Raw genomic sequence first — 12,065 nt, 5'->3', positions numbered from 1 at the left:
ACGCTTTAACGACTGCGCTACGCAGGCGCCCCTGTTTGTTCTTATTTCTGTCAGCTCAAATCTGTGGAACTCTTTTAGTAAATTTTCTATTTCACTTATTATAAACTCCAGAATTTCTTTTCATCCTTTTGATTATTTCTCTCTTTATTATTCTCACACTTGTCTTGAATTCATTTCTTCGAACGTATTTACAACAGCTGATTCAAGGTCTTTGTCCACGTATGCCCAACATCTAGGCTCCGTAGGGACATTTTCCACTGACTGCTTTCTCCCCGTACAGCCCACCCTTTACTGCTGCTTTGCACATCTTACGGCTTTTCGTTGAAAACTGGACATTTAAAGTAATAGTATGGCAACTCCGTAGGTAAGATTCCCTCCGCCTTGACTTTGTTGTTTCTGGTTTAGCACATTTCTTGGGCTACTTCTCTAAAAGCTGCCTTGTCATGTGCTGCCTCTGAAGTCTGCTCAGCGCGCTGTCTTGGTCAGCTAAGGATCGGACAGATTTCCTCGGATGAGGACGGCCAGCAGTGAGTCATCAGGACCTGGCCTGCTCAGGCCAGACACAGCTCTGCCCGCTTAACCGACTGAGCCACCCAGGGTCCCCGTTTTCTTAGATTTTACAGGTAGGCAATCTCATATTTTGAAAATGACTTCTTCCAAACAAAATTTATCAATCTTTTTTCTTTTCATATCATATTGCCCAGGATTTCCAGAATAACACCAAATAAAGGCAGACTTCCTCCTTTCCCACGTTTGTGCTCAGCTGTTTCTCAGAGAATTACACTGTTGGCTTTTTGTTGCAACAGTATTTTTTATGTTCATCACTACCTTTCTCTTTAGACTTTACTAAGAACTGTCGACAGGTGTCTTTCTTTAAATGGAAACGTGAGACAAATTAACGTTAAGGCCTGCCAAACATCCAGCAGTTACTTGTTTACCCCGGGCCAAGAGTAGTGATAAGCCACTGGAAAAAGTTTTAATTAAAACCCACATAAGCTGCCCTTGGGAGCTTAGAGTGCAGCTGGGATGTGATTTTAAACAAAGCAAAACCGCAATTACGTTTAGTCTATGAATGAAAGCAGCACGGTGCTAAGAGAGCTTGTGACAGGGAGAGTGTTGGTCAGGGACAGCCGAGGAAATGCACTCCGCTGAGAAGCGAAGGGCAGAGGGAGTTAGCCAGGCCCGTGTCAGGGGAAGAGCAGGCTGGGCACGGAGGTGGGAAGGAGGGGCGGGGGAAGTTTCCGGAACAGAGAGGAAGCATCACAGGAGCACTGTAGAAGGAAATCGGTTAGGAGGGTCTCACAGCTTGATACGCTCTTGGTTTTTCTTCTAAGGGCATGGAGAGCAGTAATGAGTCAGAGGTGTGTTTTCAAAGATCCCTTTGGTCACTGCATGGAGAATGCAGGGGGAGGAGGCCAAAGTGCCAACGCTGGGAGCTGACAGACGGGAAAGGCAGTGGCTTGGACTCAAGACAACAGCCAACTGGATGTATTCTGGGGCGGGACTAAGGGACCTGCTATCTTCACATGGGGGGAGAGGCAGAGGGAGGCAGAGGGACCGTCTCGGTCTCCATCTCAAGCTCCTCAGCAGACGCTGACCGATGGACAGAAACACCACGAGGCCTCCCAGTGCAGAGTGCCAACAAGGAGGCACTGGGTTAACGGGTCTTCAGCCAGAAGCAGAGTCTGTACTCCAGATAAAAATTTGGAAACCATGGTGTGTCACTGCTATCAAGCAGAATGCTGAGTAAATACTAAAACAGGGACCGGAAAGAAAACTGGCGTGTGTCCACATTTACCGTCTGGTTGAAGATGGTAAAGGAGGCTGATTAGTGGCAGGCAGCACAGAGGGAGGGGGCGGGGTGATGCAGTGGCCTCGGGCACCAGCAGGGCCCGGCCTAGTGCTTACCCACCTGTTCCAGCCAGCCTCTGGGTCACCACTTCTCAGGGCTCTGTGTACAAAAGACCCTCAAAGACTATTTTTTTCTACTTGTGATTGTCTTTCATAAGAGCTGTTTTCAAGACTCCAAGTCTAACGCAGGCAGAGTCAAATTAAGATGGGAACAAGAGAGGGGCACCTGGCTGGCTCAGTTGGCAGAGCATCTGACTCTTGATCTCAGGGTTGTGGGTTTAAGGCCCACCTTGGGCATAAAGACTACTAAAAAGAAAAAAAAAAAGAAAAAAAAAGAAGATGGGAACAAGATTAGTATCAATGGTCTCAAGCTCTTTTTGGAAATAAAAGAATTCACACATAGCATTTATAAATAATGTATTATATCTACTTTTCAAATTATTTGACCCCACACTAAAAGCTTCATTTCAAAAGACAACGGAAAAACAAATCACAAGTTAGCTAACATAAAAGTTTATTGAATAAATACATGCATTGTCATGTAAAATTAGTTGATCAAAAAGGACACTCTATAATAATTAAAAAACGCTCTGTTTTCCATTTGCAGTGGGTGACGACCAGAGTGTAAACGCACATACAAACTGGTCTGCATTGAGCTTAGGTTCTTGAAGAAGGGCTGGCCTCCTGATGAAGCGTAGCTGCGAAATGAATTCTCCTAGTACAGAATATGAGTCGCGGTGACTACAGCTACGATCTGAAACTTGAAAACAACACCGCCACACTTCCATATTTTAAGGCACAGGATAAGCAACCCACTAACAGAATGTAGTACAAACTAACAATTCAAATTCATTTAATTTTCCTCCCATTGGTTTGGCTCAATATAGAAAAGTTAACGTTCCCTTTTCCTAGATGAATCAGTTATTAAGAACCAGTGACGAACATTTTGAGAACTCAAGTGTTCTCCATCACAGAACCCTGGAGTGCCGAGTCTGGCCTTGACAGTGATTCTCACCCCTCCCCCACAGAATATAAGAGCTTCCCACTGAGGGCTCATCTTGCCAGAAGAGAAGAGTCACATTGGGAAACGTTTAATGTCTTTAGAGTCGTCCCTTTCCTTTCTTTCTTTCCTTTTCAGCAGAATGAAGCCTGCTGCCGGGGCCTCAGAACCTGCAGATGGGTCTGTCTCCAGGCTCCCCAGTCCCTGCATCACAAGGCGTGCGTCATGCTGCTAACTGGCTTTCTCCCTTTCATTGTATTTATTTTGCCTCATTGCTTAAAGCATTCCATAAAGTAAACATATACCAAATAGGTGAGCACATGATTGCAAAACCCAAATGTTTAGGATGCTGGTAAAAATTACGGTTATGATGCATTTCAGTGAGTGGTTCTCTTCTTATAGATTATGCCAGAAGCCCTTCAACAGACCGAATTAAAAAAACAAGTCTTCAATAAATCTAATACCATGGGCAGGCAACTAGATTTAATAAGTAACTACCTGCCTTTATCATGCTACTAAAATACCACAGTTAAATTTCATGTGTGCATATATGTTCATGTGTGCATCAACGTATGAATAAATTCCTCCTGGACACGAATGCTGGACATGGTTTATAGAGAAGTTTCACTAAGCAGGAAACAGTGAGATTATACCGTCTTTAAGATTACATGAAATGTGCTGTGAACTACAGACTCCATCAGAAACAAACCCAGGTTCCGACTGTCAGTAAAACAAACGTGAAATCTGCGGGAAGGCAGAAGTGTGCAGAAGTAGCAATCGGCGTCCACCACAGGCACTTTGGTATTTTGGTCACATGAGCAGTCCTTGAGTCCACGAGACGGATTTCCGGTAAGCTCTCCAATTTCGGTCACAAAGCTCTAGCCCCCCAGGATCTGCATACGTGATTCAGAATGTTCTATGGCTAAGGAAGTCACCTGCATCACACGTTCCCCAGAGACATGCAGAGCAAAGGACACTGCTGCAGAGCCTCATCCCCCAGGAGGCTTGGGACTCGAGTACACAAAACATGCTACAATAATCCCAGAAGAAAAATATTCCAAAATAAAAACTGTATAACAATATCCCAGTACTGAGGTCAGCCACGGCATAAGTGAGGAGACTCAGGAAATGGTTATTTACAGTCCACAGCCGCCGTGCTGGAACCCTGTGGCCCAGCAGCACGTGGCCTTGCACAGGGCGTCCGATGATGAACGAGCTGTTGGTTTTTAAAACAACTTCCTACCTACTTACCCAGATCTATCCCAAACTTTATGGTGACCACGTGAGCCTGTCTTCACAGGCTGGGAAAACACTGGAAATTAACAAAGCTCATGACCGACGGTTTCACAAGAGCCTAACTGCTAACACTGAAAACTTGTATTATATTTTAGGGCGTATAACTGTGTATCTGTGTACTACTTCATAAATAAGTTATATCAGGCAATTAAAAATAAACTTAAGACATTTCATTTTACGTAAGAAATTTCAAATTAGTGCACCATGATTTATGAATCATGACAATGCTCTTAGTATTTTGTATTACTCAGTTACACACTTTTCCTTATAAGCACTTCAACTAACTCAATAATACATCTTTATAGTTATGAAACTGGTAATATTTTGCATACTTTCGTCATTCATGATGGGCAGAAGTATACTAATATTTAATCTTTCAGCCTTTCTTTTTAAAAAGAAACACCATAAAATTGGTCACTGAGAACTTTACCCTGCAAAGACAAAATGATTATCTGTCATAAGAATTTAATACATTTTAGAAGAAAAAAAATATATTTCCTTAATCCATTTTCTTCAGAATTTAAACCAGCATGTAGAGATTATAAAAAATAGTCTATTTACATGGCATAGTGTACCTCAGTGTGTACAAAACAAGGCAATAGTAAAGCATATACATACATCTGCTTCCTAGTAGATACAACTGACATACAGCTTTACGTGACATGGTAACTATCTGCTACCCTATTACACACTGTAATAACTGGTGAAACACTACAGAAAATTAAACATACGAAATCTAATGATAATATTGGCCAAATATGCCTAAAATGTCAACATGGTTTATAAAACTATTAAGATTTATATAACTAAATACACTGAAATTATAAAAACAGTATTGGTACATGTGCGGGAAGGCGTGCTCTGAGCACACAAGGGTGGGCTCCTCGCGCCCGGCATGGACTACGTCACCACGTGTGGTCTCGTGCCATCTTCCGTGAGGTCATACCTGGGGGTGCACACGGAGAGGAGGACAGACGTGAGGTCAACTGGAGAGAGTGTTGTGAGGTAAACACACAGGGCTCATCTGTGGTAGGACACTCACCACTGGGTCCAACCCTTGGCTAGTTCTTCGGACGCCAGACCAACCAACACCTGTGGGTGGAACATTTGTTACAGTGGGTGCAGCAGCCCCTGCTCACCCCCCACAATCCTCCCAGCCTCTCGAACCTCCTCCTGCCCCAGTCTGGAACTCACTCTCTATTATCTTGAGTCTCTCCCTGTCAGTGTTTTGGGCTCTGATGACCCCCCATGAATGATATAGTGGGTCACATCCAAGAGCTCCACCCTGTACCCAGCAGTCTCAAAATTCAGTTATTAACAAGAATCAGTGCAGATAATTTACAAGGATATTGGCTCACGCGCCATAAACGGCAGCACAGCTGGTAGGGATCACCAGTAACTGGTACCTATAACTGAAAACTCCTCTTCCCTAACTTGACCTTTGTGTACATTCAATATTAAAGAATATACAATCTTATGCAAGAGTTCCATGTGAATTTACACAAAGACTAGAATAAATTCAGAAATAAAGCCACTAATTTGTTAGATGAATCATATACCAACAATATGAATACATAAAATCAATGAAAATAATTTAAAAATAATCTTCAAAATGTACTCAGGTTTTAGACAACACGGTCTTTTATAGTCCACTATTTTATAGATAAGCGTAATCACAGAGGACGTTCACCTCTTTCCACTTATTTAAGTATGGTCTAAAGAAAAATGCACTTTGGGTAAGTGTTTCATGTTTATACAATACAGGACCTGACCAAAGATATTTTTCAAACTTACTTTGCCAAGAAGCCCTTTATCTTTGGACAGGAAGCCGCCACTGTTCTTCACTGCTACATCCAACGTTCTCCTCTGTACTTCTGGTAATGAAACGCTGAAATCAAAGCTGACATGGAGAAAAGAGGACCTTCCTTAAATTTCCCCCTAATTTTATTGTATTTTATAACTAAAAAAAGACATTTCTGCTTATGAGACAGGTCCAAATGCTACATTGATTTTTTATTACACAATTGAGTTCTTTTCAGTGTTTGGATCTGGCATTTCATGAAGACTCAAAAACAATTTTTTCCCATTATTTTCCAAACATGCGTGCTGACTCTTGCACCCTAAGTATGGGATGTTGTATTTATAATAGTTAGAATGATGGGGGACTGGGGACATTTGTAGAACACAGCCGGGAGTCCAGATCAGTTCACTCATCCAGGCCTAAAGACTAAAGAACAGTAATTACAATGACCGGGTTAGCGAACTAAGTGATAACAGCCTCATGGAAGCAAACAGATCTGCAGGGCACTTTCTAATGGCTGAGGTCAGACACCGCAACCCAAAATGCCTCCAGGGCACCAAGTCCTCAAAGCTGGCTGGTGTCCTGCCATTGTGAGGCAGGGTCTCTGGTAAACCAGAGAACAGAGCGCTGAGGCCCTGCAGGGATGTGGCTGGAAGGCCACCTGCCTTTCCAAGCAGCTGGAGCAGCTAGAAACCCAGCCTTGCAGGTGGGGTCTCTGAATCCTTAAATGCTGGGGGCTAAGTGAGAACACTGTCAAAACACACCCCCACCAGGATCTGCGGCATGCCTGTCAGTTTATGACCGTGGTTTAAACAGAGCTATTGGCATGAAGTTATCATAGAACGACCAGTCCCTCTGAAGATACATGTAAACAGAAGTGACAGATATTTTGACACCATTTGACTTTATTATTTCCCAAAATGCTGGTGGATTTTTAGCTATAGAGACCGTAACGTAAGGCACCCAGTTTGCACAGACTGAGGCTTATTTATTAAAAGATTTTACTTATTTATTTGACAGAGATAGCGAGAGAGGGAACACAAGCAGGGGGAGTGTGAGAGGGAGAAGCAGGGTTCCCGCCAAGCAGGGAGCCCGATGCGGGGCTGGATCCCAGGACCCTGGGATCATGACCTGAGCCGAAGGCAGACGCTTAACGGCTGAGCCACCAGGCACCCCTAGACTGAGGCTCATTTCAATGTGGCTTGAGGCCCCTGGAGGCCACCCGAGACCCTCTCTGGAGATGAGCACATCAGACTGAGAGCAGAAGCAGTAGGACCTTTATTAAGACAAACCACTATAGAGATCTGTAAAAATGTTAAACAAAAATGCCATATATATATATAATTGTTTTGGAAACTACTTTTCTTTTTCAGGAGAATATTTTAAGATGTTATAGACTTATTATTATTTAAAATAAAATTTAAAATCAAGCATTGGGTGTTGTAAGTGACGAACCACTGAATTCTATTCCTGAAACCAATATTACATTGTATGTTCACTAACTAGAATTTAAATAAAAATTTGAAGAAAAAAATTAAAATATACTTATTTTAAATTCTGTTTTTACAACCCCACAAAATGAAAGTTCTTTAAGGTCCTCAATCATGAGTCTCTCTTCCACAATGTTCACAACTTGGACTTACTATGCTTAGCGCTTCTAGATGAAATCCAAAATGTTTATCTATTTATGTTGGCAAGTCTGTGGGTGCTCATCTCAAATTCTTCACTGATACCACCCAACAAGAGTGTTGGTTTGAATGCATCAGTCAGTCAAAGGTACTGATCGAGCCTTCCTCATTTGATGATTCAGTAATCTGCTCCCCCCCGAGTAGACACATACCTCTGGTCAAACACGGGGTTCAGTGTTCTCTTCGACACGTGTGTTTTCCTCCGTCCCGACCTCCTCTTGTCTGGTAACAAATACACGCGGACGTAGGGGTCAGAGCCGTCTTCAGAGAACGCAATGAGATTTCTTATGACGCAAACCAGAGGACACGAGACATTAGAATCTAGGAAAATGACCATTAGCGTCATGTTCAAACTCACTATTCTGATTTCCCATTCATCTGAACCACTGAGAAGCACAAAGGAGCAAAGTGTGCTTCTGTCTTCATCCCGTGCTCACTTGTTGGTGGAGATGACTTCTGCCTCCATTTCTTGAGCCCAGTATTTGGGGGACATTCTGATACCTTGTTCTGCTTTGAAAATGGCAACTGCTGGTGTATCTTTCCACAGTACTTACACTGTCTGTCTTTTCCCAGTGAGGAAGTGTGGTCGGCCCTACAGCCAAGGGAAGCAGCCCTCCGGGAGACCCCAGCGAGGCCCCCCGCCCTCCTCGGCGCCAGCTCAGGCTGCTCACTCCACTCTCTGCCCTTCGTTGATGAACCTTTCACCCCTCTGTGCAGCCCTGCGGCTCTTCCCCCGGGAGAAGAGAGCCAAGCACAGTCTGGCATTTAACTACATGCACCTACTTCAAATTATGCACGTGCTGATCAACCTGAAAACCTAGTTCGGGGATTACTTGGGGAGAGTCCTGTGTGACAGTAATCATCTCACAGCGAGAATCCACAGAGCGCTCAATAAACAGGTATGAAACTGAACCCTACACTTCTATAATATTTCTAAATGTCACTAATTTTAGCTTCCTATGTTTCTAACAGTCTTTTAAAAGATTCAAATATTTATGTCATACGTTTATATCATAACTTCTACTGAGATGGACAAGTTACCTAAAAGGGAAATAATTAGCTGGCTGCATACTATCATCACTAATCAAATACAAATTAAAGCAACACTGTCATCTCATGTTACACTTACTAAATTAGTACACTGACAATAAACTGTTCCCGATGGGGGGGTGGGAAAGGCACACCTGTACCCTTGGGTGCCAATATCAAACAGTATGCTCCAGAAATGGTCTTGAAAGACTATTGATAATACCTATCACAATCCCATAAACTTCTTTGGATTCTCTGAATTGATATAACTTTGCTCCTGGAAATTTAATCCCAAGAAGACACTTCAAGAAAAGGAAGATATGTTCGTCACTACGCTACATGTAATACGGACAATCTAAACATCCAGGATGGCAGCTCAAGAGTGTACTACAAAGCCACCAAAACGGCTATGAAGAGAAGATACTTACGAAACAATGTCGAGAACAAAGCAAGAATACAACACTGAATACTAGGATTATGGTACAATCTCATGACTTTGTTCTTCAAAGATGTTTGGTGAGGCTACAACTCAGTGTTTTGCTCCCCATGTAATGGCTACCCTGGGGCCCCAGGGTGCCCAGCTCACCTGCAGGAGTGCACGACCACCACGAGCTTGTTTCTCTGTGAGCTATGCCGGATGGTCAGCTGGATCTGCCCCAGGGGCGACTGCCCCAGCGTTGTCCCACTGGGGAAGCAAAGCAGGAAGTTACAGCTCTCCTCAGAACTGAAGGGCTGTGCGTCACTGGTACAAGAAGGAACCAAATTCATTACCCATGGACTTGAACAAAATTTGAACTCTGGACTCTTAATCAACCAGCTGAACTCATATTTCAAATAAGGTTTCAACATAACTTAATCATTCAGAACTGACAGCTTTTTCAGTTAGGGTCCATGGTAAAAATGAGACTTGGAGGTCTCCTAATTGCAAACATCAATTCTGTCACTACCCTAACCTACACATGCTTTCTCAAAGCCCCACACACATTGGCTTGCTTTTACTGGCAGCCTGTCTGACACAACACTACCCCTTGGCTCGCTCTGACAGGCTTGAAGCACAGACTCCCAAGACCACCAACAGCTGCTCCAGTGCAACGTCCCCCAAGACCAGTCCAGCTACTCCCCAAATTTGGCTCCTGTGAAAAAGTACTTTCTTATTTAAAATTCTATTTCCTTTTAGAGCAAGAGAGGAAGGGACTGGTTTCTTCTTTTTTTTTTCCCAAAATAGCGGACGTGAGGAAGCACGAAGGAGAAAAGTATGCTGGGTGTGGGTCACAGAGCTGCACCCTTCCTCTACCCCCAGGAGCACTCATCTCATCTCTGCCTCCACTTCTGATTCCTCAACACACCTCTGAGAACAGCAGACAGGAAGAACAGCTTCAAAGGGCAAGCTTATTCCTTCCTCTGAGAGGAAAAGGCTAACATCTGAAGCTTGCGATAACTGTAAGCTGTTTTCCTCCTTCTCTCAAGAACCCAGGGGCACATCTATGAATCCAAACACTCGACAACAATGGCCAGTGGTCATAACACTGAGCACACAGGACCTGTTCTTATAGCAGACACAACTATTGTGCTAAGAGCGCACCTCAGCTCTAGAACCCGCCTTTCTGGTCTGAGGACAGGCACACCGTGGCTTCAGACCCTTTCCTAGTCACGGAACCCGTTACCCACTGCTTCCTGATCTTTAAATGAGCCAAACATTAGGCCCTAGAAAATGGCAGATTTATTTTCAAAGTCAAAGACTCAATGAGTAAACGGCCAAAGCCACCTTAAGTTCTTTTAACTAACTTAAGATGATATCCCCTCTCTGCAGCATGAAAAGATGTGTTCTGATTTGACAAGAACAAAGGGGACGTCTAGTTACTTCTCCAGCTGCCGCAGTCTCTGCCGAAGCTCCTGGGTGGCAATGGGCAGTGATATGTCTGAGGCTATGCTTGGGGTGGGCTCCTTGACGGAGACATGGCTCGGGGAGCAGGTGGCAACAGCCTGGAGGCTGGAGGAGCTTCTGCCCAGGTCTCGTGGTCCCTGGGGGCTGGCCTCCACAGGCTGGGCTCTCTCTTCCCCACCAGGCTTATCGCCGCTCCCAATGACGGGCGTGCATGGGGCTGTGCTGCTATCACCAGAGCCTGGCGATGCAGACATCTGAGATCTGACAGAGATTTTCCTCCCTTCTTTAGAAACAGAGGGTCGCTTTACTTGAGCTGAGTGTTGGTGGTCTGGAGACCTTTCTTGCTTTTCGAGGTGGAGTACCTACAGGTGGAAGTAAACATGAAATTAAAATCAGTGACACTAGAACAGCCGGATACCTGAATGGCTTCAGATAGATTCACTTCCAAATGTTTCTTTAAAAGTTGGCACAAAACAGTGTAAACAATCTAGTCTGTATGTTCAGCTACTCTATTATTAAAGTAACACCATATTACAGTCAGTTTAGGAAAAGGAAAGTCTAACGAATTAAAGTATCACTTCCGTGATGTAAATGTCACTTCTGCGTTTCTCCTCAGCCTCTTCCATTTGCACACATTCCTGCACAGTTGTGGGGTGATGTCACTGCTGGGCGAGTCTGAGCCGAGAGCCCCCAAGAAAGGATGAGAGGCAAGGACACCCTCCCCAGGGGGCCACCACACACACAGCCTCAATGCAGGAGCAGGCCTCACGCTCCTCAGCTTGCGTGAGCATGTGGACCCTTTGCTTTGCTGGCTTTCATCTGTTGTGTCCAGGTGTGCAATACTCCACCGAGCAGAGCCTGTACCCCACAAACCCTGCACCCTGGGGTTAGTGACAGTGTCACCTCTTCCCGTGTTTATAAAATAAGGCTGCAGAAAATATCTTCATGTTCATGATCTCTCTGCATTCTGCCTTCTTACTGAAAGTCAGATTTGCAGAAAAAGGATTCTTGGCTCATGGGCTTTTTCGTTTATGGCCTGGAGACACTGTAGGCCTTTCTGGAGAAACTGTGCTGATCCCCAGAGTTGGGACCAAGTGCAAAGAGACCATGTACACTGCATGCTCCAGAGACTAAGTGTGCTTCAATTTTTTAAAAAGTGGGTTCCTTTTAATTTCCATTTTAAAAATTAGTGAGTTTTAGCATTTTTCATCTGTTTGCCAACTTTATTAATTTTGAACATTTCCTTAGGCACTCACAAGAATCACTGTCTACTTCAGACAAAAATTTTTTGTTTGTAATTTCTACCATCTTGTAGAATTTTATTAAATTTTCTCTCCTGAATGGCCTTTGAAAATTTAACTTGGCCTGCTCAAGCAATCTGGAACGCCAACTTGGGCAGATGTCTGAGTCCAAGCCTCAATTATCTCTCCCTTGGGCACCTGGAATCCATCAGCAGTGGCTTCCTCGCTCCCCAGATGAGTGCCCCGTGCCCTCTGCCACACTCTGGAGCAGTGC

General features: G+C 44.1%; 1 protein-coding gene across 5 annotated transcripts in view; it reads right to left on the bottom strand.

The window, feature by feature from the left end:
- Positions 1 to 2,348: 2,348 nt before the first annotated feature.
- The window catches only part of ESYT2 (extended synaptotagmin 2), an 80,995-nt gene continuing 71,278 nt past the window's right edge, over positions 2,349 to 12,065 (bottom strand). For all 5 annotated transcript variants that reach the window (XM_087860646.1, XM_045792204.2, XM_045792205.2 and 2 more), the window contains 6 exons: positions 10,527 to 10,912; positions 9,252 to 9,350; positions 7,789 to 7,920; positions 5,942 to 6,047; positions 5,190 to 5,239; positions 2,349 to 5,093 (listed from right to left, as the gene is read on the bottom strand). In XM_087860646.1, coding sequence (XP_087716772.1) covers positions 5,048 to 5,093; positions 5,190 to 5,239; positions 5,942 to 6,047; positions 7,789 to 7,920; positions 9,252 to 9,350; positions 10,527 to 10,912 — 819 coding nt within the window. In that variant the 3' untranslated portion in view covers positions 2,349 to 5,047. The remainder of the gene's footprint in view (positions 5,094 to 5,189; positions 5,240 to 5,941; positions 6,048 to 7,788; positions 7,921 to 9,251; positions 9,351 to 10,526; positions 10,913 to 12,065) is intronic.

The sequence above is a fragment of the Ursus americanus genome, chromosome 3 (genome assembly GCF_024610735.1).
Source record: "Ursus americanus isolate L20-20 chromosome 3, mUrsAme1.1.p, whole genome shotgun sequence".
Taxonomy (NCBI): Eukaryota; Metazoa; Chordata; class Mammalia; order Carnivora; family Ursidae; genus Ursus; species Ursus americanus.
This window is presented reverse-complemented; position numbering and strand designations above follow the sequence as displayed.